Raw genomic sequence first — 24,387 nt, 5'->3', positions numbered from 1 at the left:
GTGCCCCAGGCCTGGCCAGGTGTGCCCAGAACAACTCTTGTCGTTGGACTCGAGTGCTCCCCGGGTGGGCCTGGGTGTTCTGTCGTCCTATGCCTGTTCTCCCTCTGGAAGAAGGCTCCTGATGCCCCAGAAGCCCTGCGATGGGGCGCTCAGTTGTGCCTCTTGACTTGGGAGGGATCAAGGATCCCTAAAATAAGGGAATGGGTGAGGAAAGGCAGCCCCAGCCAGGAGGGTAAATGGGACTCCCAAGCCTGGGACCAGGTTCTTCCCGGCGTGCTGGGCTGCAACCCCGAGGATGAAGGCTGAGGCATGCGGGGCTATCAGGCTACGGACTCAGCCCCAGGGGCATGCCCTTCGCTGTCGCCAGGCTGGGACCCCTGCACGCCGCTCTGCCCTGCAGTGGTGCCTGCCACCTTGCACCTCACACCCCTCACATCTGGCTCCCAGACCCCGGCTTGACTATGGACAGACAGCATTTCAGCCCAAGGTGTGGGCAGGTAAGGGCAGGTAGTAGTGAGGTAAGATCTGTGAGGCAGGCCCCCCGAGATGCCTCTGCTCTGATGGTGGGCACTGGGCCTTGAGATGAGAAAGCTACGGTCAAACAGCCCAACAGCAGTGCTGACACTTGACTTTGTCATTGGTCAAGGAAACAGCCACCGTGCGTCTGTCGGTGTGTCGTACTGTGGTGGCTTGCGTGTTGCTGTGATGCTGGAAGCTATGCCACCAGTATTTCAAAGACCAGCATGGTCACCCATGGTGGACGGGTTTCAGGGGAGCTTCCAGACTAAGACAGACCAGGAAGAAGGGCCCAGTGGCCTACTTCTGAAAAAACTGGCCGGTGAAAACCTTATGAACAGCAGCGGAACACTGTCTGATACTGTGCCAGAAGATGAGCCCCCTGGTTGGAAGGCGCTCAGAAGACGGCTGGGGAAGAGCTGCCTCCTCAAAGCAGAGTCGACCTTAACGACATAGATGGAGTCAAGCTTTCGGGACCTTCACTTGCTGATGTGGCACGACTCAAACTAGAAGACACAGCTGCAGACATCCATTAATAATCGGAACATGGGATGTACAAAGTATGAATCTAGGAAAATTGGAAGTCATCAGAAATTAAATGGAATGCATCAAGATCGATATCCTAGGCATAGTGAGCTGAAATGGACTGGTACTGGCCGTTCTGGACCAGGCAATCATATGCTCTACTGTGCCAAGAACGACAAATTGAAGAGGAGCGGTGTCGCATTCATCATCAAAAAATTTGAAGATCTATCCTGAAATACAACACTGTCAGTGATAGGAAAAAATCCACATGCCTACAAAGAGGACCGGTTAATACGACTGTTACTCAAATTTACACATCAGACACTAATGCCAAAGAACAGGAAACTGAAGATCCTTACCAACTTCTGCAGTCTGAAATTGATCGAACGTGCAATCAAGGTGCACTGATAATTACTGGTAATTGGAATGTGAAAGTTGGAAACAAAGATGAAGGATTGGTAGTTAGAAAATAGAGCCTTGGTGATAGAAACGACACTGGAGATTGAATGATAGGATTTTGCAAGACCAGAGACTTATTCATTGCAAATAGTATGTTTTTTCAACAACGTAAATGGCGACTATACATATGGACCTTCCCCAGTAAATATGGACCTTATAAGATGGAAAACACAGGAATCAAACTGACTACACCTGTAGAAAGAGATGATGGAAAAGCTCCGTATCATCAGTCAGAACAAGGCCAGGGGCAGACTGCAGAACAGACCATCAGTTGCTCATATGCAAGTTCATGTTGAAGCTGAAGAAAATTAAAACAAGTCCACAAGAGCCAAAGTATGACCGTTAAGTATATCCCACTTGAATTTAGAGACCATCTCAAGAAACAGGTTGGATGCACTGAACACTAATGACTGAAGACCAAACGAGTTGTGGAATGACATCAAGGACATCACACATGAAGAAAGCAAGAGGTCATTAAAAAGGAAAGAAAGAAAAGACCAAAATGGATGCCAGAAGACTCTGAAACTTGCTCTTGAATGTACAGCAGCTAAAGCAAAACGAAGAAATGATGAAGTAAAAGAGTTGAACAGAAGATTTCAAAGGACGGCTGGAGAAGACAAAGTATCATAATGACATGTGCAAAGGCCTGGGTCAGAAAACCAAAAGGGAAGAACACACTCAGCATTTATCAAGCTGAAAAGAACTTTAAAAAATTCAAGCCTCGAGTTGCAATTTTAAAGGATTCTATGGGCAAAATATTGAACAACACAGGACCCATCAAAAGAAGATGAAGGAATACACAGAGTCACTACTAAAAAATTGGCCAGTGTTCAGTCATTTCAGGAGGTGGCATATGACCAAAAACCAGTGGCACTGAAAGAAGTCCGAGCTGCACTGCAGGTGGAAAACAAGGCTTCGGGAACTGATGGACTACGAGTTGGATGTTTCAACAAACGAATTCAGCACTGGAGGAGCTCACTCGTCTGTGCCAAGAAATTTGGAAGACAGCTACCTGGGCAAGTGATTGGAAGAAATTCATTTTTATGTGCATTCCAAAGAAAGGTGATCTAACCGAATGCAGAAATTACCAAACAATATCATTAATATCATACTCAAGTAAAATTTTTCTGAAAATAATTCAAAAGCAGTTGCAACAGTCCATCCACAGGAAACGGTCAAAAATTCAAGCTGGATTCAGAAGAGAGCGTGAAATGAGGGGTATCACTGCTGATGTCAGATGGATCTTGGCTGGAAGAGAATACCAGGCAGATGTTTACCCGTGTTTTACTGACTATGCAAAGGCATTTGATTGTGTGGATCATAACAAATTGTGGATAACATTTCAAAGAATGGGAATTCGGGAACACTTAATCGCGCTTATGCGGAACCTGTACAACATAGTCAAGGAGGCAGCTGTTCGAACAGAACAAGGGGATGGTATGTGGTTTAAAGACAGGAAGGGTGAGCATCAGGGTGCATCCTTTGACCACACCTGTTCAGTCTGTGCACTGAGCAAATCATCCGAGAAGCTGGACTATATGAAGAAGAACGGGGCATCAGGATTGGAGGGACACTTATTAACCTGTGATATGCAGACGACACAACCTTGCTTGCTGCAAGTGAAGAGGACGTGAAGCACTTACCGATGAAGATCAAATACTATGGCCTTCAGCACGGAATCCACCTCAGCATAAAGAAAACAAAAATCCTCGCAACTGGACCGATAAGCAGCATCGTGATAAATGGAGACAACACTCAAGTTGTCAAGGATTTCATTTTACCTGGATCCACAATCAACGCCCATGGAAGCAGCAGTCAGGAAATCAAATGACGTATCGCACTGCACAAATCTGCCGTGAAGACCTCTTTAAAGAGTTAAAAAGCAAAGATGTCATTTTAAGAACTAAGGTACATCTACCTGACCTAGGCCATGGTGTTTTCAGTCACTCATAATAATGAGAAGGTTGGACAACCAATAAAGACCAGAGAACCGAAGGCGTTGCATCACGGCGTTGGTGAAGAATACTGAATACACCGAGGACTGCTGAAGACTGGACAAACACGTCTTGGAAGAAACACAGCCAGAATGCTCCTTAGAAGCAAGGATGGCGAGACTTCATCTCACCCACTTTGGCCATGGTGTCAGGAGGGACCAGTCCCTGGAGAAGGACACCACGCCCAGCAAAGTAAAGGGTCAGCGAGACAGGGGAAGACCTTTGAGGGGATGGATTGACACAGCGGCTGCAACAATGGGCTCAAACAGAACCATTGGGAGGATGGCCCAGGACCGCCACTGTTTCGGTCTGCTGTACACAGGGTCGCCATGGATCAGACCGACCGGACAGCCCCTGACAACAACAATGAAAGGGGCCCAGAGAGGCTCGGTGGGGGCCACACGGCCGGGGGTCGCGGAGCTGGCCTGGGACCCGCGAGCTGGGACCCGCCTTCGCCTGCCCGTCCCGAGCGCACCGAGCCCGGGTGGCCGCGAGGGGGCAGCACCCGCCAGGGCGTCGCCAGGGTCCGGCCGGGCGCAGCGATCCGTCCCGGCGTGCCCCGCGCCGCAGGAGGCGGGACTTCCGGGCCGAGGCGTTCGAGTCCCGCAGCCGCCGGAAGTGCCCGACGGGGTTACCGGGCTACAGTGCTGGCGGCGGGGCGGGTGACTGTGCGGGTCGCCACGGGCGCCGGGCAGGTGAGGCTGCGGGTCGCCACGGGCACGGAGCGGGGCAGGTGAGGCTGCGGGTCGCCACGGGCACGGAGCGGGGCAGGTGAGGCTGCGGGTCGCCACGGGCGCCGGGCAGGTGAGGCTGCGGGTCGCCACGGGCGCCGGGCAGGTGAGGCTGCGGGTCGCCACGGGCGCTGTCCCTCCGGTGGGGACGGCCCGGCGGCCCAGGGTGGCGCGCGGAGCCGGCCCGGAGAGGCCTTCGGCGGGGCGGCCACGGCTCAGCCCAGGAGCTGTGGGCGGGAAGCAGCGGCCCATGCCCCCTCGCCGAGGCCGACTGCTGTCCACCCTGTGCCGGGCCGCTGGGCGCCTGTCGGTGATGTCGCCGCGCCCCGTCTCCGTGCGGACCCCGCTCTGCAGACGCCGAGGCTCTGAGCGGTCGGTGCTCGTGGAGGTCACACTGCTAGGAACTGGCAGAACCGGGTTGGGACCAGGTTTGCCCCCCAGACTGGCGCCGTTAACCCCCGCCCCACTGACGCAGCAGTGGCTCCCCTGGGTGTTTGGTCCAGCAGCGAGTCAGAGCAGCTGCATCTGAGGAGGCGTTTGCGCAGCGTCGTGCTGGAGCCGGTGGTGCTCTGCTTGCCCACATCCAGCAAGGCCTCTGGGGATGCCGCCTTTGGTGGGTGGCCCCCCACGCTCATCTGCTAGAGAGTTCGGGAAGAAAACACGGATAGGAGGGTGTGCGCGTAACACCCTTGACTGGCTGGAGGCGCCATTGTAGTGGATGGCAGTGAATCTGGCATGTGGCTTGTGATCAGGGAACTGCCTACTCAGGACTAGAATTTGTGACTCTAATCTTCTTCCTGTTGTCCTGAGTTGCCTGAGCTATGGGGCGGGGGGGCGCGGGGGGGCTGTCTTTCCAACCCAAAGTGCCTTTTCCCCACAGGGAAGCCTCATCCCTGGCCTGTCCAGGGCACGCTGCATCTTTGAATCTGTTGGTAGTTTGTTGCCCATTGGCAGAGCTGATTGGCTCCTAGCTGAATTCAGTTTACAGATGTTTGAGTATAAACGGAGTGCGTTCTCCAGGAAGGAGGGGAGCTGAGTTCTGATGAACCTCAAGGGTGTTTCCCATTAGTGGTGCTTTTGTTTGTCCCACTGGGCAATACCCGGTGTGGCAGGAGTCTGGGCACGGCCCCCCTTTCAGGTCCTTCCCATCCCCATTACACAGTCTCCATCAGCTCCATGAAGGTCCTGTGTTCAGGCTGCTGCCTACAGCGTGGCATTGGCACTCGATGGCACTAGCAGGGCCAGTTTGGAAGTTCTTGGTTTTCTTACCCGCCTTGGGAAGAGTGAGAGGCCAGAATGGGGCTGTGGGCGGGAGGGCACAGTGAGGAGGTTTTGCTTTGCTGTTTCTAGCCCCTGTGTCTGTGCTTGTGTCTCCTGGGGGTTTCTCTATCAATGCTTTGTTCTCCTATCCCACTGTCTCCTTAGCTCTTCATCTTCTCAGACTCCCCAGATACTACTATTCCTAAGAAAGGTTTCTGTTCCTTTAGCAGACATTTGTGGATATCAGATACTCCCTGTATAGATCCTGTACAAGGGGCCGGAGGCGCTGCCGCCATGACACACAGGGCCCTGCCCTCAGGGCTTCCTGCACAGTGCTGGCGTCTGTCTCCGGGTGGGTCTGCCCCTGTGAACATGAACACCCACACATGCCCCTATGTCCAACTCTGGGCCATGGGAGAGCAGGCTTGGACTTCCCAGGCTCCAAGGGCCTGGTCCTCGTCCTCTGGCAGCCTGGCCACCACTACTCTCTACGCACTGGGTGACCAGCTTGCCATGGCTGGCCGTGGGCTCAGAAACCAGGCAGCAGGGCCATCCCAGTGTACGTCCCCTCCCCTACGTGGCTTCAGCCTCTGCAGAGCCAGGAGAAGTAGTGTGGGGCGCGGGCTCCAGCAGGGCTGACCTGGGCGTGCAGTCTCTCCAGGGGCCCAGGAGTGTCGTGCCGTTTCTCCCATCGCAGTTGCCCGGAGGCAGAAGGGGCCATGGACACTGACGCGGAGAGGGAGAGGATCACACAGGAGATCCGGGAGCTGGAGAGGATCCTGCATCCCAGCTCCTCGGACATCGGCGTGGAGCTCTCGGAGTCCAGTCTCGACTCAGATTCTGACGCAGGTGAGCTCCCGCATGGCCTGGCCTCCCCCATCCGCCCTCGTGCGCCGTCCTCTCCGTTAAAGCTAACGCACTGGTTGCTTCACGCCTGCTTCTTGCCCGAACCAGGGGCCACCTTAGCCCACGCGGGGGTGGTCTGTGGCCTTCCCTGCTTCGTGAGCCACTGTACCTACTGACCACCTGCTGAGTGCCTGCTGTCTGGGCCCTTGGTCCAGTGGTCCTGCCTGTGTATGTCCCCTCTTCTGTGTGGCACCAGTCTGGCCCTGTGCTGGGCATGTGTAGAGGGCTGTCTTGGGGGAAGGGACGTGGGTGGCGTGGCACATGCTTATCAGCACCCCCGATGCTGTCAGTCACCAGGTCGGCCCCCAGTGCCTCTCCATTCTCATAGCCATTTTGGTGACTCAGACCCCAGGGTCTCTTCCTTGGGCTCACCGACAGCTCTATAGCTGGTGGCCTTGCTGCTGGAGGCTCACACAGCCCCCCGCCATCCCCGCCCGAGGGTACCACTCCCAGCAGCTCCAACTGCTGCTGCCCTGCCTACCGTCTCCCTGCCAGGCTGGCCTCATAGGCTTTATACCTGCCTGCAACCTCACCCAGGTCCAGGGCTCTCAGTCCCCCAACCTCACGGGGACCTTTCTTCCTGTCCCCAGGGTGCTTCATCTGCCCCCCCCCCCCCCCCCCCCGCCGCAGATCCACCTTCCCTGTGTGCAGAGCCTCTCCTACTGTTGTGGCAGTTGTGCTCCCAGCCCTCAGAGCTGGCCAGCTGTTACAGTTAGTGCTGCAGGCTGGCCTTCTGTCTGCCTGGGTGCTCTGCTGCGTCGTCTGGCGTCCTCTCTGGGGAACCCACTGCAAGCAGTGCCTGGCCCCTCGTGGGCAGAGTTGTACTCTGCTGCTTGGTGCTCCCAGTGGAGACGCTGTGGCTGCTTAGGAGGACACAGGCCTTTACCACCCCGGGGATGTTGGCCTCAGGTCCCTGTCTGTGTTGCCCGTGAGTGTGGTGATGTTCTGAGCCGGGCATCAGTCCCCATGTGCTGTGATGTCACCTCACACCCCCATGCCCCCTTTCGGTCACCAGCATCGTACTCATGTCTCTGCAGATTTGCTGCACGGCGAGGACTCAGATGCCCCTGGTCCCCCAGTCTCGGTAACTATACCTGACGTGCTGGCTCGGCGGGGCAGAGTGGCTGGCGGGCGGCGGGAGGGTCAGTTCTGCATTATAAGACAGTGTGAGTCTGGTCGTCACGGTGTAAACACAACAAAGGTTTATGGCTGAGATTGAAATTTGGCCCAGATGTTAGCCACTGGGTGACGGCGCCTCCCGAGTGCCTTCTGGGCACATGCCAGCATGCATCTACATCTCGTCTGGGACGTCACACAGGGAAGGCGAGAGCCAACCACCGGGTCACTCTCAGAGCAGCCCTCTTTGCTTGTGTCCTGGCTTTTGCAGCAGTGACACTCTGAGCCTTGCTCACATGGTCGCCCCGAGGACTGCAGCCCGAAGCTCCTGTAGACCACTTGACCAGAGCCTGGAGCAGGCGCTGGGTCGTGCCAGTCACGACTAACCATCATGGTTTTTTTGGATTTTCTCTCACTTCGGAAAATTTATAATTTGGTTTTTGTTTTTCTCGTCAAATCAACGAGTGCAAAAGATTAACATGCTAGACTGCTAACCAAAAGGTTGGAGATTCAAATCCACCCAGAGGCACCTCAGAAGAAAAGCTTGGTAATCTACTTATGGAAAATGTCTCGGAAACCCCATGGTGCGCAGTTCTGCTCTGATGCACACGGGGTGCCAGGAGTCGGCATCGGCTCCACGACACCAGGTGGTGGTGGTGACGCTCTACCTTAGAAACTTTCGTGATTGGGTTTTTCTTTTTCCAGCTGAGTCAGTAGGTGCAGAGTTGCTTCGTATCTTTCACGGCTGGGCAGCACCCCCACACGTTAGTGTGCCGTACTTCCTGTGACCAGTTACCTGATGGTCACTGGGGTTTTTCTGGATTTTAGTTCTCACAGGCGGTGCTGCAGTGGTCCGCTTTACACACGTTACCGCGTGCCGTTGCTTTGCCAGTGACGGAAGTAACGTGCTCTTTCTGAAGGTTCATGCTTTATGGGGATATTTATCATAGAGAGTAAAAACTCGTTGTTTCTTCATACCACCCCCACCCCCCGCCGCCGCGCAGATGTATATATCCAGAGGTCCAGTTTCCTCAGGTTTTAGGGTGGAGAACGCACACGACCAACTGAGGAAGTGGCCGAGGCTCCTTATAAACGTGAGCACGCACGCTCTGTGCCCACCCCACAGGGCGGCTTCTGGCTCAGGGTCAGGGCGGTCGTGTGCACTGGACTGCCTCCGTCTCCCAAGGCCCAGCATACGCCCGGGGTGGGCAGCCTGAGGGACCTTGAGAAGCAGCCAGAAAGTGAGCTTGGGGCCATGAGGGTCAGGGAGACAAGTCTCGTCTTCTCATTGTGGGGTCTGGCTCATACCCAGGAAGAAGAAAGGTGGGGTGAGGTCAGCAACGAAGAGGAGGACCCCAAGGACAGAAACCTTCCCGAGGACCCAGAGACCTGCCTGCAGCTGAACATGGTCTACCAGGAGGTCATCCAGGAGAAGATTGCAGAAGTCAACTTGCTGCTGGCCCAGAACCACGAGCAGCAGGTGGGGTGGGCAGGACACACCTTCTGACCTGCCAGGCCCTGTACGTCCTGCCCAGCTCTCACCTGCCCCCTTGTGTCTGGCGCAGGAGGAAATCACGTGGGATCTGGCTGGCTCCAAGGGCCCCAAGGCGAAGGGTAGGAAGAGCCTGCCCCCCCACGTGTACATTGGGCACTTCATGAAGCCTTACTTCAAGGACAAGGTCACTGGAGTGGTGAGTGACTGCATCCTCTTGTCAGCAAGGGCCAGTGATGCCAGGGGAGGGCCTTCGTCCCCTCGCTGCTGTGGGGGTCCTGGCTCCCCTTGGGTCCTTCAGCATGGTGCTCTCCAGCTTCCTTACGACCCTTGGTGAGGTCAAGGCTTCTGTCCCAGCAGCAGGAAAGGCTGACCTCTGCCTGCAGGTGGTCATCTGATCAATGTGGGAGGAGCTGTGAGACCTCCTGCTGACCCTCATGGTCCCTGTGTGCACCCGGGGCCATGGCAGGGTGATGTCCCCGGGCGGCTCCTGCACAGACACATGGCGCGGCCCTCAGCGGAGTCCCGACGGAGCCCTGGGGGGTGTGCTGGCCGTCAAGTGAGCACATCTTGATCCGGCAGGGGCCTCCGGCCAATGAGGACATGCGGGAGAAGGCGGCCCAGGGTGTCAAGTCCTTTGAGGAGCTTCTGGTGACCAAGTGTGAGCATTCACCAACCTGTCCATGCTTGGGGGCTATGCCAGCGCTCCCACACCCCTATCTGGGCCTCTTCTGCCTTGTAGCTCCTTGGCTCCTGCAGGCCCTTACCCTGGGCCTGGCCCCTGACACCTCTGCCTGGAGCACGCTGGGCAGTGCCTAGAGGGGGTGCCATCATGGAGGGTGGGTGAGCAGGCCTGCTGTGTCTTTCCCTGCACTGACTGAGCACCCAGTCTGAAGGCTCTGTGTGTGTGTCCTGGGGGCTGTGCCTGGGACTGTGTGGGGGCTCAGAGGGCATGTGTCCTGCGGGCTTCCTCACTCAGTGCTCTGTCTCCTCAGGGAAGAGCTGGGAGAAGACCCTGCTTAGAAAGTCTGTGATGAGTGACCGCCTGCAGCGCCTGCTTCAGCCTAAGCTACTGAAGTAAGTCTGAAAACAGAGAAAAGCGTGCTCACTTACTCAGTTGCTTCTCTGCTGGGCTTGAACACCAGCAGCGGGGACAAGGGCCCGTGACTATCATCTCTTCCTTCCAAGGAGGTGGCTGCATAGCGGGGTCAGGCACGTACGCACTGGGGTCAGGCAGAGCAGCCGTTTCTAGTTATTTGGCTTAGGCAGTGTCTTTCTTCTCTGGGTCTCTGTTCTGTCTTGCAAGAAGGGGACAGGACCTACTTTGCCTGTTTGCTGGTATCTTGTATTGTGCCTGTCGGTACAGGGTATCGTATTTGTTGATACATCATGCTGTGGCTATTGCGATGTTCTGGCTGGAGATGCTGGGCACTCAGGGACCCAGGCAGCATGAGGAAGAAGGGAAAGTGGCAGGACCTCCATGAGGAGGGTCTGGGTGGGACTGGCTGTGTCTGTGCTGGCTGTGTGTCCCTGTCCTTGGCCTGCGTCTCCCCCCACTGCGGTGTGAGGTGCTGTGGTCTGGAGGCAGCAGGGTGTTGGGTGGGCTCCTGGTCCAGTGGGGTGGATCAGTCGGGCAGTGTCTTGTGCACTGAGGAGGCCTGGCTGAGCTCCTGGGGTGGCTGTTGCCCCATAGCTTGGGGATGTAGCGGGAGGGGCTGCACCACGGTGGGGCCCCTCCCCTTCACTGCAGGAGAGCCAGTGTTCCCTCCCTGGCCTGGGGCATGGCTGCCCGCTGCTGTCCTTGTTGCCAGGCAGGAGAGGCTGGAATGTACAGGACCCCTTCCTGAGTGCCCAGGGCAGGGCTGGGACCCTGGGACAAAACAGGAGCAGAGTGAAGTCTGTGGGGGCAGGGCAGGTGGGCGTCCTCACTGATCAGCACACACATTGCAGCCCTTTCCTGCATGTGTCGGGTTCCTTGCAGCCCTTACCTGCGTGTATCGAGTTCTGCTCCGGTCCTGTCCTGGGGTGGGGAGGGTGCCAGCAGGGAGCCAGCGCAGAGGCTGAGTGCCACGTCTGCCAGGCACGTTAGCTGCCCGCTCCCCACTCCTCCCTGCTGTGCTAAGCGGAAGGCCAGCCTGCCTCGAGGTGCACGTGGTCCACATGACCCTGCATGACCCTCTTGGCCCCCATCCTGGCCCCCAGGCTTGAGTACCTGCAACAGAAGCAGAGCCGGGTTTCGGGCGAGGCGGAGAGGCAGCTCCTGGAAAAGCAGCTCCGAGACACGGAGAAGGAGATTGAGGACATCCAGTGAGATGGGGCCCTGGCTGGGGGTCTTGGGGGGGCCAGGACATCCAGGGAGACGGGGCCCGGAGGATTCTGGAGTGCCAGGACATCCAGTGAGACGGGGCCCAGGGGGTTCTGGGGCCCTGACATCCAGTGAGACAAGGCCCTGGGGGGGGCTCTGGGGGGCCAGGACGTCCAGTGAAATGGGGCCCGGGGAGTTCTAGGGGACCAGGACATCCAGGGAGATGGGGCCCCGGGCGTTCTGTGGGGCTACGACATCCGGGGAGATGGGCCCTGGGGGACTACAGTGTCCAGGGAGAGAGTCCTGGGGGGATTCTGGCGAGCCAGGACATCCAGGCAGATGGGGCCCTGGTGGGGGGAGTACAGGGAGACAGAGCCCTGAAGGGTTCAGCGGGGGACAAGAAAGACTGGGCTAGGTGAACATGTCTCGGCCCCTCCAGCCAGCTTCCGGAAGAAGCTCTTCTGGGGAACAGACTAGACAGCCACGACTGGGAAAAGATTTCCAACGTGAACGTGAGTTGAGAGGCAGGGCAGGGAGCCTCAGGCAGCCCACAGCCTGTGTGCTTGTCGCCGGGGGTGGGGCCAGCACCTGCAGGCACTGGCTCCTGATGGTGACATGACCTTCTGGCCAGGCATTGGGCCTAGTGTTGTGTCTCCACCGCCAGGGCTTCATGGAGAATCCACCCTATCCCCTACCCCCTGCTGATGGGAGGTGCCCTTTCTGCGGGGGGCAGCTGTGAAGCTTTGGCTTTGCACTGGGAGCCAGGTCCGCCTCTCTGGCTGTGCAGAACCAGGGAACTGGCCAGAGCTCCCACTTCCTTCTTCCGGAGCAGTAGGTGGCTGGGAGCAGCCCTTGGCCCAGGCCTGCCCCTGGGGAGCACACGGAGCATGCCCGGAGCCCTCAGCTACCAGAACGCAGCTTCTCTGTCTTGCAGTTCGAAGGCGGCCGCAGCGCGGGGGAGATCCGGAAGTTCTGGCAGAATTGTGAGCACCCGAGCATCAACAAGCAGGAGTGGGGCGGGGATGAGGTGGAGCGGCTGAAGGCCATCTCAGCCCAGCACGGCCACCTGGAGTGGCAGAAGATAGCCGAGGAGCTGGGGGTAAGGCTGCAGGGGCCTGAGAGGGGCTGGGGGTGGTGGCGGTTTTTTAACTGGGGTAGGGAGCCTGGCAGATGCTTGCTGGGTGCCGGGCTGCTGCCCTCTCTCTGCCACTTTCAGGGCTGTGGCCCTTGGGAGAGGTGGCCTCGCCAAGGTCTCTGGATCTGTTCTTCAGAAGCCTGGAGCCGCCAGCCCAGGGCCACCTCTCTGAGCCCACCATGGGACCGCCCTTCCTGTCCTTTCTACTGGCCACTGGTCTGTTTCCTTCTTGCTCCTGATCCTTCTCCCCTTCCCACAAGGCCCTGGGGATGTTTATTTTGTTGGGGTTTCAGAAGAACACTTCCTGATTTCTCTTGGGTTCGTCCTTTGTTTTTCTAATTTCTAAAAATGAGGACCAATCCTCGCGGGCTCTCTTCGTAGTTAGGGTGCTGAGGCTGTGTTGGCTGAGAGCAGCTCTGGGCCCCGGCTCTGAAATGCTGTCCTCTGCACCGGCTTCTAGAGTGGATTGCCTTTTTGAACCAAAGTTTGCTGAGGAATTTTTTTTTTTTTTAAATAACTAGGCCTCTTGGAATTCTTTTTGTTGTTGATCTTTAGTTCAAGTTTTATCAATGATGATGGAGAACGATCTATGAGATTTTCACTTGTCAACATCAGTGTTTTCAGGCCAAGCAAGATTGTAACATGCCAAAGTAAACATGTCGAAGCTGTTTTTTAAAAAGCATCAGGGCTGGGTACCTGCACACGGGCACGTGTGTGTACGCTGTCTGGGGTGAGGGTTCGAGGTGAACCTGGGTGTCAGTCCCGTGATGTGATTTTTCTCTCTACGTGTGTCCAGTTCTGAAAGAGCTGTGTTTCCATAACTTGGATCCCGCCTGAAGTAGCCACTGGTAAAGATCAGTCTCTCCCTGTGTCTGCGATGGCCAACGGCTTTGCCTTGTGCACTTAACCGCCACGGAGCTTAGTGCACGTAACGTTGCGGCTTTGTCTTCTTTGTAAACGATGCTTTTGAAAGCATCGTTTTCTCTCTCTTCCTTAGTCTTTTCGACTTTGCGTTCCACCTTCTCCACTACAAAAGTTGCCACGCCTACTGTTGTTATTTGCATTTGCTTGCTGCCTCCCCTGCCCCTTTTTTTTGATCAATCCCTTTATTTTCAACTCTTTTCCCCGACTGTATTTTTAAAATGCATTTTTTCAGGTGTCCCCTGCTGTGTTTTGTGTTTTAACCCCCTTTGATGCTCTTTTTTTTTAAAATAATTGGAGGCTTTAGTCTGTTCATAAGAAGAACCCTGGTAGCGCAGGGGTTAAAATGCTCGGCTGCCAACTAAAGGTTGGCGGTTTGAACCCACCAGTCACTTCTCAGGAGAAAGATGTGGCAGTCTGCTTCAGTAAGATGACAGCCTTGGAAACCCTGTGGGGCAGTTCTACTCTGTCCTGTAGGGTCGCTATGAGACAGAACTCACTCAATGGCAATAGGTTTTCCATCTGTTCGTATTTAGTTTTAGCATCTCATGTTTTTTTCCTATATCTGATATTCTTCATGATTGTTTTTTGTATCTTATTCTGTGTTTATCATTAACTTTACTTTGTGGAGCCCTTCTTTTCCCTTCACACGTTTTTGTTGGCTTTGATGAAGTTTTTCAGTCCAGTTTTTTCCTAGTTAATCTTGAAGATTTTGCTGTATTTTTCTGTCCCGTTACGTCATGGCTGCCTTCTCTTTCCTGGAGCGTACAGTCAGACACATTTCTCCGCCATTTGGAGGCAGAATACCAGACATTTCCCTGGCGGATTCTTACTCCTGAGGGTTGTTTGTAGTTACTGTCAGGCCAGCCCCAGGCCCATTTAACCAGGCAGCCTCACTCGCTGCGCCCAGGCTCCCTGAGAAGGTTCCGGTGTCTGCCCGGCCCTGTGATTCACCTGCCTTCCCCTCAACAGAGGGTGCCCCAAGCTGGTGTCTTGTTAGTGGAAATGCTCTGTCCTGCTGGTGCATTGGGCCCCCACAGGTCTAGGATCAGTTCAGTTCCCAGTGGCCAGGATGCCATCCGTCCATAGTGGGTGAGATGGAGGAGCCTGGTCCTCTGTGTGCATGTTGGTTGTGTTTGTGTGCACAGACCGCTGTTGGGGGGTTGTGGGCCAGGGGCCGACGCAACCAGCGCTGGGAAGAGTCGGTGCTCTGCAGAGCCTGGGTGTGGCCTGGGCTTCGGCATGCTGGGGGCGGGGTCGTGGTCCTGCTGAGCAGACATCACACAGCCTCCACATGTGTGCCCTTGTCCCGAGCTTGCTTTAAGGCACATTTAGGTTCAGACGACCCTGACCAGCTCCCAGAGTGTCCTCCCCCAGGAGACAAGCAGGGGCCAGGCTTGGGCCACAAAAAGCAGTCTACCTGTGTAGACCGGGGGCTCTTTGCTGACCTGAGAGATGTGGATGTGACACTAGGGACTATCCCCCCAAAACACCCCTTGTTGTTGTTAAGTGCTGTCAAGTCAGTTCTGACTCAGGGTGACCCCATGTCGTGGAGTCGAACTGCCCCATAGGGTTTTGTAGGCTGTAATCTTTATGGGGCAGATCACCAGCTCTTTCTCCCACGGTACCACTGGGTGGGTTCGAACTGCTGACCTGGTTAACAGCCGAGGGCTTAACTGTTGTGTCACTGGAGCTCTTTGCCCACATCTTAGGCGCCTTCTAACAGACTTCAGAAAGACCCCCTCAGAGCCCTGAAATTGACAGGGGGTACTTTGCCTGGGGAGAGAACATGCCAGCAGCCAAGTGTAAGGGGCATTAGCAGCAAGGCCTCCCCCCGCCCCCACGGGCTTGGCCAGGTGGACAGTGTCCGTCAGGTGTCGGAGTTTGCAGTGCAGCTTTGCTATGATAGGAATTAGTCTTTCTGAGTGTACTGTTTATATGTTTTAAGCTCCCTCTAAGCTGGTTTTTCGTGAGTGTTTTTTGGTTCCAGGGTGTCCCCCATGGGGATGCTGTCCACAACCCCCTCAGGGGCCTGGGGAACCCTTTGTTGGCTCACAAAAGGTCATTATTTGTGTGGCTGCCAGCACTCCCCCTGCCTCTGCAGCAGATGGAGACCCCTTGCCCAGAGGTGGCAGGGCTTGACCTCTCTTTACTCCGCGTGGTGATGCCCTTTCTGCTCTGTGAGGCCCGGGCAGATGTGGCAGGGCCTGGCTTCCCCTCACCCCATGCAGTGACATCAGCTGTCCTCTGTGTGGCCTGGGCAGACATGGCAGGGCCGAGTGTCCTTCCCCCATGTGGTGACGTCTGCTCTCCTCTGTGTGGCCCCGGGCAGACACGGCAGGGCCCAGTGTCCTCACCCTGTGCAGTGACATTAGCTGTCCGTGTGTGGCCCAGGGCCTCATGACAGGGCCCAGCGTCTCATGACAGGGCCCAGCGTCCTCCCCCTGTGCTGTGACATCTGCTGTCCTGTGTGGCCGGACAGACACGGCAGGGCCCAGTTTCCTCCCCATGTGCTGTGACATCAGCTGTCCATGTGCGGCCTGGACAAACATGGCAGGGCCCAGTGTCCTCGCCTGTGCTGTGACATCAGTTGTCTCTGTGTGGCCCGGACAGACATGGTAGGGCCCCGTGTCCTCACCCTGTGCAGTGACGTCTGCTGTCTCGTGTGGCCCGGGCAGATGCAGCAGGGTCCAGGCAGACACCATAGGGCCCAGTGTCCCCACCCTGTGTGGTGACATCAGCTGTCCGTGTGTGGCCCGGGGACACATGGTAGGGCCCAGTGTCCTCCCCCTGTGCTGTGACATTCGCTGTCCCCCATATGGTCCGGGCAGACATGGCAGGGCCCAGCGTCCCCACCCCGTGCAGTGACGCCTGCTGTCCCCTGTATGGCCTGGGCAGATGTGGCAGGGCCCAGCGTCCTCATCCTGTGTGGTGACATCTGCTCTCCTGTGTGGCCCGGGCAGACACAGCAGGTTCCAGGGTCCCCACCCTGTGCAGTGACGTCTGCTGTCTCCTGTATGGCCCACGACAGACATGGCAGGGCCCAGTGTCCCCACCCTGTATGGTGACATCAGCTGTCCATGTGTGGCCTCCCCTGACCACACGTGGTGACGGCTGCTATCGCTGTGCAGACACAGCGTAGCGCCTTCCAGTGCTTGCAGAAGTTCCAGCAGCACAACAAGGACCTGAAGCGCAAGGAGTGGACAGAGGAGGAGGACTGCATGCTCACCCAGCTGGTGCAGGAGATGCGTGTCGGCAGCCACATTCCCTACCGCAGAAGTATGCTCGACCCCGCCTGCTCCCAGAGCCCAGTGAACTCCGAGTCTGTGGGCCAGAGGCCTATGGAGGCAGCTCCCTGGACGGCAGCTGTGAAAGGCGGGAGGGGAGAGGGTGTGTGGTCCACGCAGGTTACAGCTCCATCTTTTGCTGGGCTGGGGGTGGGGGGTGGTACATCCAAGACTTGTCTCCTAAGGGGTGTGGCCCCTGCCTGCAGTTGTCTACTACATGGAAGGACGAGACTCCATGCAGCTCATCTACCGCTGGACGAAGAGCCTGGACCCCAGCCTGAGGAAGGGCTGCTGGGCCCCCGAGGAGGATGCTGTAAGTCCATGCCTTGCTTCTCTGGGTGCTGCAAAGTGGTCTGAGTCCATGGTTCCTGGGGTGCCTTGTGGGAGGGAAGGACTGTCCTCGGAAAGTGAAGCCCTGGTGTCCCGGTGGCCACTGTGCCTGGCCTTCCTTCTTAAAGGGCCTTGGGTTGCAGTGGGCACCTGCAGCCACGCTCACAGAGGTGCCATGTGGTCTGCACGTCCCCTCCGCAGAAGTTACTTCAGGCTGTTGCCAAATACGGGGCGCAGGACTGGTTTAAGATCCGGGAGGAGGTGCCAGGCAGGAGCGACGCCCAGTGCCGAGACCGGTGAGTGGACGGCGCTTTCTGCAGGGGGGCTGGGGCTTCTGGTGCTCAACCAAGAGTCTTCCTGCCTAAGAGCTCTTCATCCGTGCCAGCTGTGGTGGGTGGGCGGGCAGGCAGCAGTGCCCAGGGGTGCTTGCCTGCCATAAGGAGGTCATGTGGCCGTGGGACTTGGTGAACCAGGGGCAACCTAGTCCGGAAGCAGAAGAGCTTTCACATGGCGTGTCCTCAGAGCCTGTCACCTGAAGTCCCCTCCCAGGTGGCTGACTGGTAGGGTCCTAGGCCGGTGGCTCCGGTCCCCCTTCCTCCACTTGTCTTTTTTTTTCAAACAGATTTATTGAGCTAGAACTCACGTACTATACAGCTCACCCTTTGAAGTGCACCATTCCGTGGCTTTAGCGTGCAGCCATCACTGCAGTCGGATTTAGAGCATTGTCATCCCCCCAAACGGAAACCATGACCCGTGAGCAGCCACCCCCCGTTCCCCCCTCCCAGGCCCTGGCAGCCACTGATCTACTTTCTGTCTCTATGGGTTTGCCTATCCTGGACATTTCATATAAGTGGAACCAGACAGTATTTGTAATTTAGTGACTGGCTTCTTTCACTCAGTGTCACGTTTTCAAGGTTCATCCGTGTCGTAACGTTCGTTTTCATGGCTGAGTAATGTTTCATTATATGGGTAAACCATACTTGTTTATCCATTTTTGAGTTTATGGGCATTTGTGTTGTTTCTCCTTTTTGGCTGTTACGGGTAACGCTGCTACGAACATTCGTGTACAAGGCTTCATATGGACATACGTTTACTTGGGTATACGTCTAGGAATGGAACTGCTGGGTCATGTGGCAACTGTGTTGAACCTTTTGAGGAACTGGTAAACTGTTCTCCACCGTGGCCTCACCATTTTACATTCCCACAGTAGTGTATAAGGATTCTAACCATCCACAGCTTCAAAAACACTTGTTATTCTCTGTCTTTTTGCTATAACATACTGGTGGGTATGAAGTGATGCCTCATTGTGGTTTTGATCTGTGTTTCCCTAATGGCTAATGATGGTGACTGTCTTTTCGTGTTCCTCTTGGCCGTCCATCTTTTTCTGAGAAATTGCTGTTCAGATACTTTGCCGTTTTTTTAAACTGAGTTATTTATCTTTGTGTTACTGGCTTGTAAGGGTTCTTTATATGTTTCAGATACAAGTAGCTCATCAGATGTGTGATTTATAAATGTTTTCTCTGGGTTGCTGCTTTTTTGATAGTGTCCTTTGAAACACAAGCGTTTTTGGTTTGGATGAAGGACAATTTATCTTTTTTTGTTGTTGATTGTGCTTCTGGTGTCATATCTAAGGAGGCTTTGGTTAATCTGAGATCATGAAAATTTATTCATCTGATTTTTATAGCCTTAGGTCTTAAATAGGTCTCTGATCCATTCTGAGTTATTTTGTGTTTATGGTGTGAGGTAGGGGTTGAGCTTCACCCTTCTGCATGTGGAGATCCAGTTTTCCCTGCACCATTTGTTGAAGAGACTGTTTTCTCCATTCAATTGTCTTGGTACCTTGTTGGCCGTAGATGTGAGGGTTTATTTCTGGGCCCTTCATCCTTCCATTGATCTTTGTGTGCCCTCGTGCCAGGACCATGCTGTCTTGACTACTGTTGCTCTGTAGTAAGCTGGAGACTGGAAAGTGTGAGCCCTCCAGCCTTGTTCTTTTTTTCTCACCCAGGTCCCTTGCATTCCATATCTCATTTGTCTTGCACAAAGTCCACTGCTCCATGCGGCGGGGTGGTGCCTTCCTAGGCTGACCTAATAGTGCATGCAGGGCCTGAGAACTTGGGCCTCTGATTCTAGGCCGCAGAGACCCTGGGCCCGTGCTTCTTGGGAGAGCTGGGTGTCTGGGCTTTTACATGGCTCCCCAGTGGTGGCGCAGTGCAGCCAGGGTAGGGGCCCTGCCTAAGTGAGTCTTGCCTCCCTCTTCGGTTCTGCACTTGTAAGGAGCTCATGTGCCCCCTCCTTCTGGAGTGTGGAGAACCCATAACATCACCTGAAGGGCTTTGTGTCTCTTCAGCCCAGGCATGCTATGAACCAGGGTGGCCCGAGGGTTGTAGGTGGTACAGCCGTGTGGGAATGCTGGGTTTGGGGAAGCCAGTAAGTGCGGTTTTAAGGACTAGGGTATGGGAGCCCCCAAGCTCACTTTTCCAGGTGGCCCTTCCCTCTCCTCGGAGCTTGGGGCTGGCTCGTCATGCCGTGCCAGGGTCAGGCGCTCAGCACCCAGCTCCCTGGCTCCCATACCATGTCCCAGCATCGGTGCTGGGGGCTTTCTGGTGATAGGCTCAGAGCCAGGCGGAAAGGACTCTCTTGGTCAGTGCTGCTTCCCCAAGGGGCACAGCATGTGGTGGGATCCCACCTCACCTTGCGTGAAAGGAACTGGAGCAGGTCGAGGCTGTTCAGACAATGGCCTGGCAGACACTTGGTGGTGGGTCTCCCGCCTTCACAGATAGGGCCTCCTTTGTTCCGACCCAAGACTGGGCCCCACCACAGCAGCCAGCTTTGTTCCCACCCCCCTTAACTCTCCTGAAAGCCAAGGCCATGGGGAGACTCTGGACTGCCCCTCCCGCTTCCAGGAGCAGCATTACTTCTTGGGGTGTTCCCGGTCTGGTGGGTGTGAGGCATCGTCCTTGCCCCTTTCACTGGCTGTGGGGCGGGTACAAGATGTGTCTCTCTATGCCCTGGTTCCCTGGCTCCAAGCTGGGGTGGGGTGTCACAGAGGTTCACTGAGAAGGTGCCTGTGGCAGGCTTTGCGTGAGGTACGTGTCTGCCTTCCTCGTTCCTCTCGTGGTCCTGTCCCTTGACTCTGTCCCTTCTGCAGTGCGGCGCCAAGGGTGCTAACTCCAAGTCCTCACTGTGTGCCACTGTGCTGTGGCCTGAACTCAGGGCCCAGGATGCCGTCCCCTCTGGTACCTCAGTGACTAATGGGGCCAGGGCTGTGGCTCTGGCAGCTGAATGCTCCCCTCGGTCCCTGGGAGAGCCCGGGACACAGCAGGGTGTCCTAGCATCTGAGATGCCCAGGGAATTGTCACTTCCCACGGTCCCTGGGAGAGGCCAGGCTGGACACAGGCCCCAACTGCAGAGGCCAGGACACAGCAGGGTGTTCTAGCGTCTAAGATGCCCGTTTGTTTCCATGTCGCTTCCAGGTACCTCAGAAGATTACATTTCAGCCTTAAAAAGGGACGATGGAATCCAAAAGAAGAAGAAAAATTAATAGAATTAATAGAAAAACATGGGGCTGGTGAGTTCTGTTGATGCATTCACTGTCTGGGATCTGATGGCTTTGGGTTCACAGCGAAGGTTTGCAGCACCCCGTGTGGACTCGTGGTTTGCTTGGATACTGACCACGTGTGCGACTGGTCCCAGGCCATGGCCAAGATCAGCTCTGCCCAACACTTTTCACCGTTGGGGCCGACAGGGCTTTTGCCACATCGCAAGCTAGTGCATAGGGGCTAGGGAAGACCTGGAAGTACAGGTGGGCAGGGAGAGGACAGCAGGCATGCTCCCTTCCTCACCCAGAGGGAACATTTTGGGGTTTATCCACCAGTCCTCCCGTGCACAGGTTTCTTTTTCAAGAAAATGCAGCTTTTTAAAAACCGAGTCAAGTGAAACCAGCTTTTTTAATTTAGTGAGATAGCATTAGCTACCACCTCCTGTGAGTGTTTGTCTGCATCTTTACGTGTTCTGTCTCTGTGGCCGCTCTCTCCAAGGGCCACACTGCTTTTCCCTGCACGGTCATCCCACAGTTGGGGCAACCAACCTGTTGGTGGACATGTCAGTTGACTCCCTTTTCTTGCCGCAGGCAGGGCTGTGGCGAGCTGAGTTTTCTGTAGCTAAATCTTTGCCCATATCTGCGGTATCTCCGCGCTAGTTTGAAGGGCGGAACAGTAAGTCTTCTAGTATGTACTGTCAAGCTGCCCTGCGAAAGCACCAGATTGGCGCCCGACAGCACCGTGGGAAAAAGCCCCTGAGATCTCTTGAAACGCCCGAACCGAGGGCCGGGTCCGGCAGTTCCGCAAGAGCTGCTGTACATAGACGTGCTGCTTGGAGGTGATTCTCCCTCTGGGCTTTCTCGAGGGGCTGATTTGTTGGGAAGCAGATGCTCCTGCAGAAGGTGGGTGCACCCCACGTGTCAGCACCTGTTTTTCTCGGAGCGTGTGGGCATGAGGGGTCCTGTGAGGTGAGCAGGGGCTTAGAGGATATGCACAGCCCTTTGAGGGGACACCCGTGCACCTCCAAGCTGACCCGTGTTGTGTTGCTTTTGTAGGTCACTGGGCAAAAATTGCAGCAGAGCTGCCCCACCGGACGGGCTCCCAGTGTCTGAGCAAGTGGAAGATCATGGTTGGGGTGAGCGGGGCTGGGGTCCAAGCCTTCCCCAGGGCAGGTGTGCTGGCAGAACAGGGAAGGGGGGTGTAAGGGAGGAGGCACGGGTGGGCTCTGGCCACGGCAGCTCTCTTCGGGAGCCAAGCAGGAGTGGGACGGCCTGTTCACGGGTGGCCATCCCCACCATGGTCTGGAGGAACCACTCCCGGAGGGCCTGGGCCTGCCTCCTCGTCCTTCACAGTGTCCCTGGGTTGCTGCGGCTTCAGAGGACCCTTTCTTCTGCACAGAAGAAGCAGAGACGCCAGCGGAGGCGGCGGCGGCCCCAGCGGTGCGTCCAGTGGAGTTCTAGCAGCAGCAGCGGGGACAGCGAGGGCAGCAGGGACGCCAGCAGCAGCAGCGATGACTCAGAGACAGAGCTGGAGGACGCCTCAGGGGCCAGTGGGGGAAGCGAGGCATCGCCGTCAGCCCAGTATGTGGTGCCCAGTGTGGACCTGTGGGTTCCCGCCAGGCAGAGCGCCACGGAGCCATGCAAAGAGGGTGCACAGGGCTGGCTGAGACGGCCACCTCCCCCCCCAAGCCCTCCCAAGGAGGTCGAGGCCACCCACGGTGGCAGCGAGGAAGCGTCCGCCACAGCTTCAGCTCCCAGAGTGGACGCAAACCAGGCCAGTGACCAGGAGCTGGGGGACAAGGTAGGCAGTGTCCCCATCCACTCCTGAGTGCACACAGACCGATGGCCCATGCTGGACCATCCAGGGCAGAGTTTGGACATCCAGCAAAGCCTCCCCAACAAGGCGCTGTCCTGTGCCCCTCGTTGTCCCCTAGTGCCCCTCTACACTGATGGCAGCCTCCATCTCCCCTAGCTGGCGTGCCTGGGAAGCCACGTGGCAAGGCCCAGAGCACTTAGACTTGGAGCCATCGCACCTCTCACTCCCACGCCCGGGGCACGCTGCAGGGAGTCCTGCTCGGCCAGGACTCGGGTGTCCGCCCCAGCACGTGCACTTCCAGCAGCAGCCGGCTGAACAGGTGGCTTCCCCAGACGTGGTTTGGGGGCCACACTGATACCAAGGGCACAGTGGCACCACTCAAGCAGCTGGGAGGAAACATGCCTGTGGCCTCCTGCCAGCTCTGTGGGCAATGTGTCTCTGCTGGTCGGGGGCCTCTGCCAGCATCCTGCTGTAGCCTGGCCGGGTGGCATCCTGGGGTCAGGCCCTGGGGACATGCCACCTTCTCTGAGGGGGAACATGTGCTTTAGAGAGCATTTCCTACAGATGGTGCGCTGTACCCCAGCTTTCCCAGCGCCGGAAATGCCTGTGCTTGGGGCCTGGGGGAAGCCACCCCCTGAGCCTCACGTTCTTTCCTCAGAGCGGGACGCCCCTGCAGAAAGTGCCCCTGGAGACGGTGCTGCAGGTGCTGCGGGCCAACACTGCTGCCCGGGGCCGGGAGCTGGTGAGCTTGGGCCTCCCGTACCCTGGCTGCACTCCCTCCCATGGCCACACATGAACACACATGCATGACCACACATGCACACTTGAGTCCTCATGCAACCGAATACACACAGCGAACTCACATGTGAACATGTACACGTGCACATGTGTGCAAGAACGCTTACCTGTCACCACCCACACCTTCCTCACACCCCACCTCCATCCCCACCCACACCCCCTTCCTCACACCCCACCCACACCCCCTTCCTCACACCCCACCTCCACCCACACCCCCTTCCTCACACCCCACCCCACCCACACCCCCTTCCTCACACCCCACCCCCACCCACACCCCCTTCCTCACACCCCACCCCATCCCCACCCACACCCCCTTCCTCACACCCCAGCCCACCCCCACCCACACCCCCTTCCTCACACCCCACCCCACCCCCACTCACACCCCACCCCACCCACACCCGCTTCCTCACAGCCCACCCACACCCACACCCCCTTCCTCACACCCCACCCACACCCACACCCCCTTCCTCACACCCCACCCCATCCCTACCCACACCCCCTTCCTCACACCCCACCCCATCCCCACCCACACCCCCTTCCTCACACCCCACCCCACCCCCACCCACACCCCTTTCTCACACCCCACCCCACCCACACCCCCTTCCTCACACCCCACCCCATCCCCACCCACACCCCCTTCCTCACACCCCACCCCATCCCCAGCCCCACCCCTTTCCTTAATACATCCTGTCCTCACCCCCTACCCGGCACCTCCATCCTGGTGCCTATTTCCTCCTGCAGAAAGATAAGCTGAGGCAGCCACCCCTGCCTTGCCCGGCCCCAGGGCCCAGCCTGGAGGGCAGCCCACCCAGGACCCGTGGGCAGCGCCTGTGGCCCAGCTCCACCCTGAATGGGCAGCGGCGCCAGAGGCAGAGACGTGCCTTGCAGCGGAGGCTCCTCAACCGTCGGCTCCTGATGGCCGTGAGCCCCTGGGTGGGTGACATCACCCTGCCCCGGACACACGGGCCCCGGAGGCCTGAGGCAGCGCAGACGAGAGGTGCTGACGGGCCCTCTGGGAGCCACTGGGGTGCTGGGGCTGGTCAGAGGAGGGGTGAGGGCCCACATCTGGAGGCAGGGTGGCCCTGTGAATGTGGAAGCCAAAGGGCCGGCTCAGGCCTGCCCTCCAGCTAGTCTCACCAGGGCAGTGTCTGCGGAGGTGAGGGGCTGCCAGTCAGGAGCGGGGTATTTCTCCTCCTGGGTCACCGTGTGCAGAGCACGTAAGCAGGGACACACGTGGAGACACAAGTACAGGAATATT

General features: G+C 57.0%; 1 protein-coding gene across 8 annotated transcripts in view; it reads left to right on the top strand.

The window, feature by feature from the left end:
- The first annotated feature begins 4,091 nt into the window (after positions 1-4,091).
- Positions 4,092-24,387, top strand: part of SNAPC4 (small nuclear RNA activating complex polypeptide 4) — a 27,229-nt gene continuing 6,933 nt past the window's right edge. For 2 of the 8 annotated variants that reach the window (XM_049895459.1, XM_049895460.1), the window contains exons 1-18: positions 4,233-4,298; positions 4,332-6,334; positions 7,429-7,475; positions 8,820-8,987; positions 9,073-9,198; positions 9,582-9,660; positions 9,995-10,076; positions 11,202-11,306; positions 11,744-11,816; positions 12,239-12,403; positions 16,492-16,639; positions 16,854-16,960; positions 17,179-17,273; positions 20,451-20,545; positions 21,572-21,651; positions 21,915-22,316; positions 22,990-23,073; positions 23,871-24,126. In XM_049895459.1, coding sequence (XP_049751416.1) covers positions 6,205-6,334; positions 7,429-7,475; positions 8,820-8,987; positions 9,073-9,198; positions 9,582-9,660; positions 9,995-10,076; positions 11,202-11,306; positions 11,744-11,816; positions 12,239-12,403; positions 16,492-16,639; positions 16,854-16,960; positions 17,179-17,273; positions 20,451-20,545; positions 21,572-21,651; positions 21,915-22,316; positions 22,990-23,073; positions 23,871-24,126 — 2,242 coding nt within the window. In that variant the 5' untranslated portion in view covers positions 4,233-4,298; positions 4,332-6,204. The other 6 variants (XM_049895456.1, XM_049895457.1, XM_049895458.1 and 3 more) reach the window with 6 other exon arrangements.

This window comes from Elephas maximus, chromosome 9, assembly GCF_024166365.1.
Source record: "Elephas maximus indicus isolate mEleMax1 chromosome 9, mEleMax1 primary haplotype, whole genome shotgun sequence".
Taxonomy (NCBI): Eukaryota; Metazoa; Chordata; class Mammalia; order Proboscidea; family Elephantidae; genus Elephas; species Elephas maximus.
This window is presented reverse-complemented; position numbering and strand designations above follow the sequence as displayed.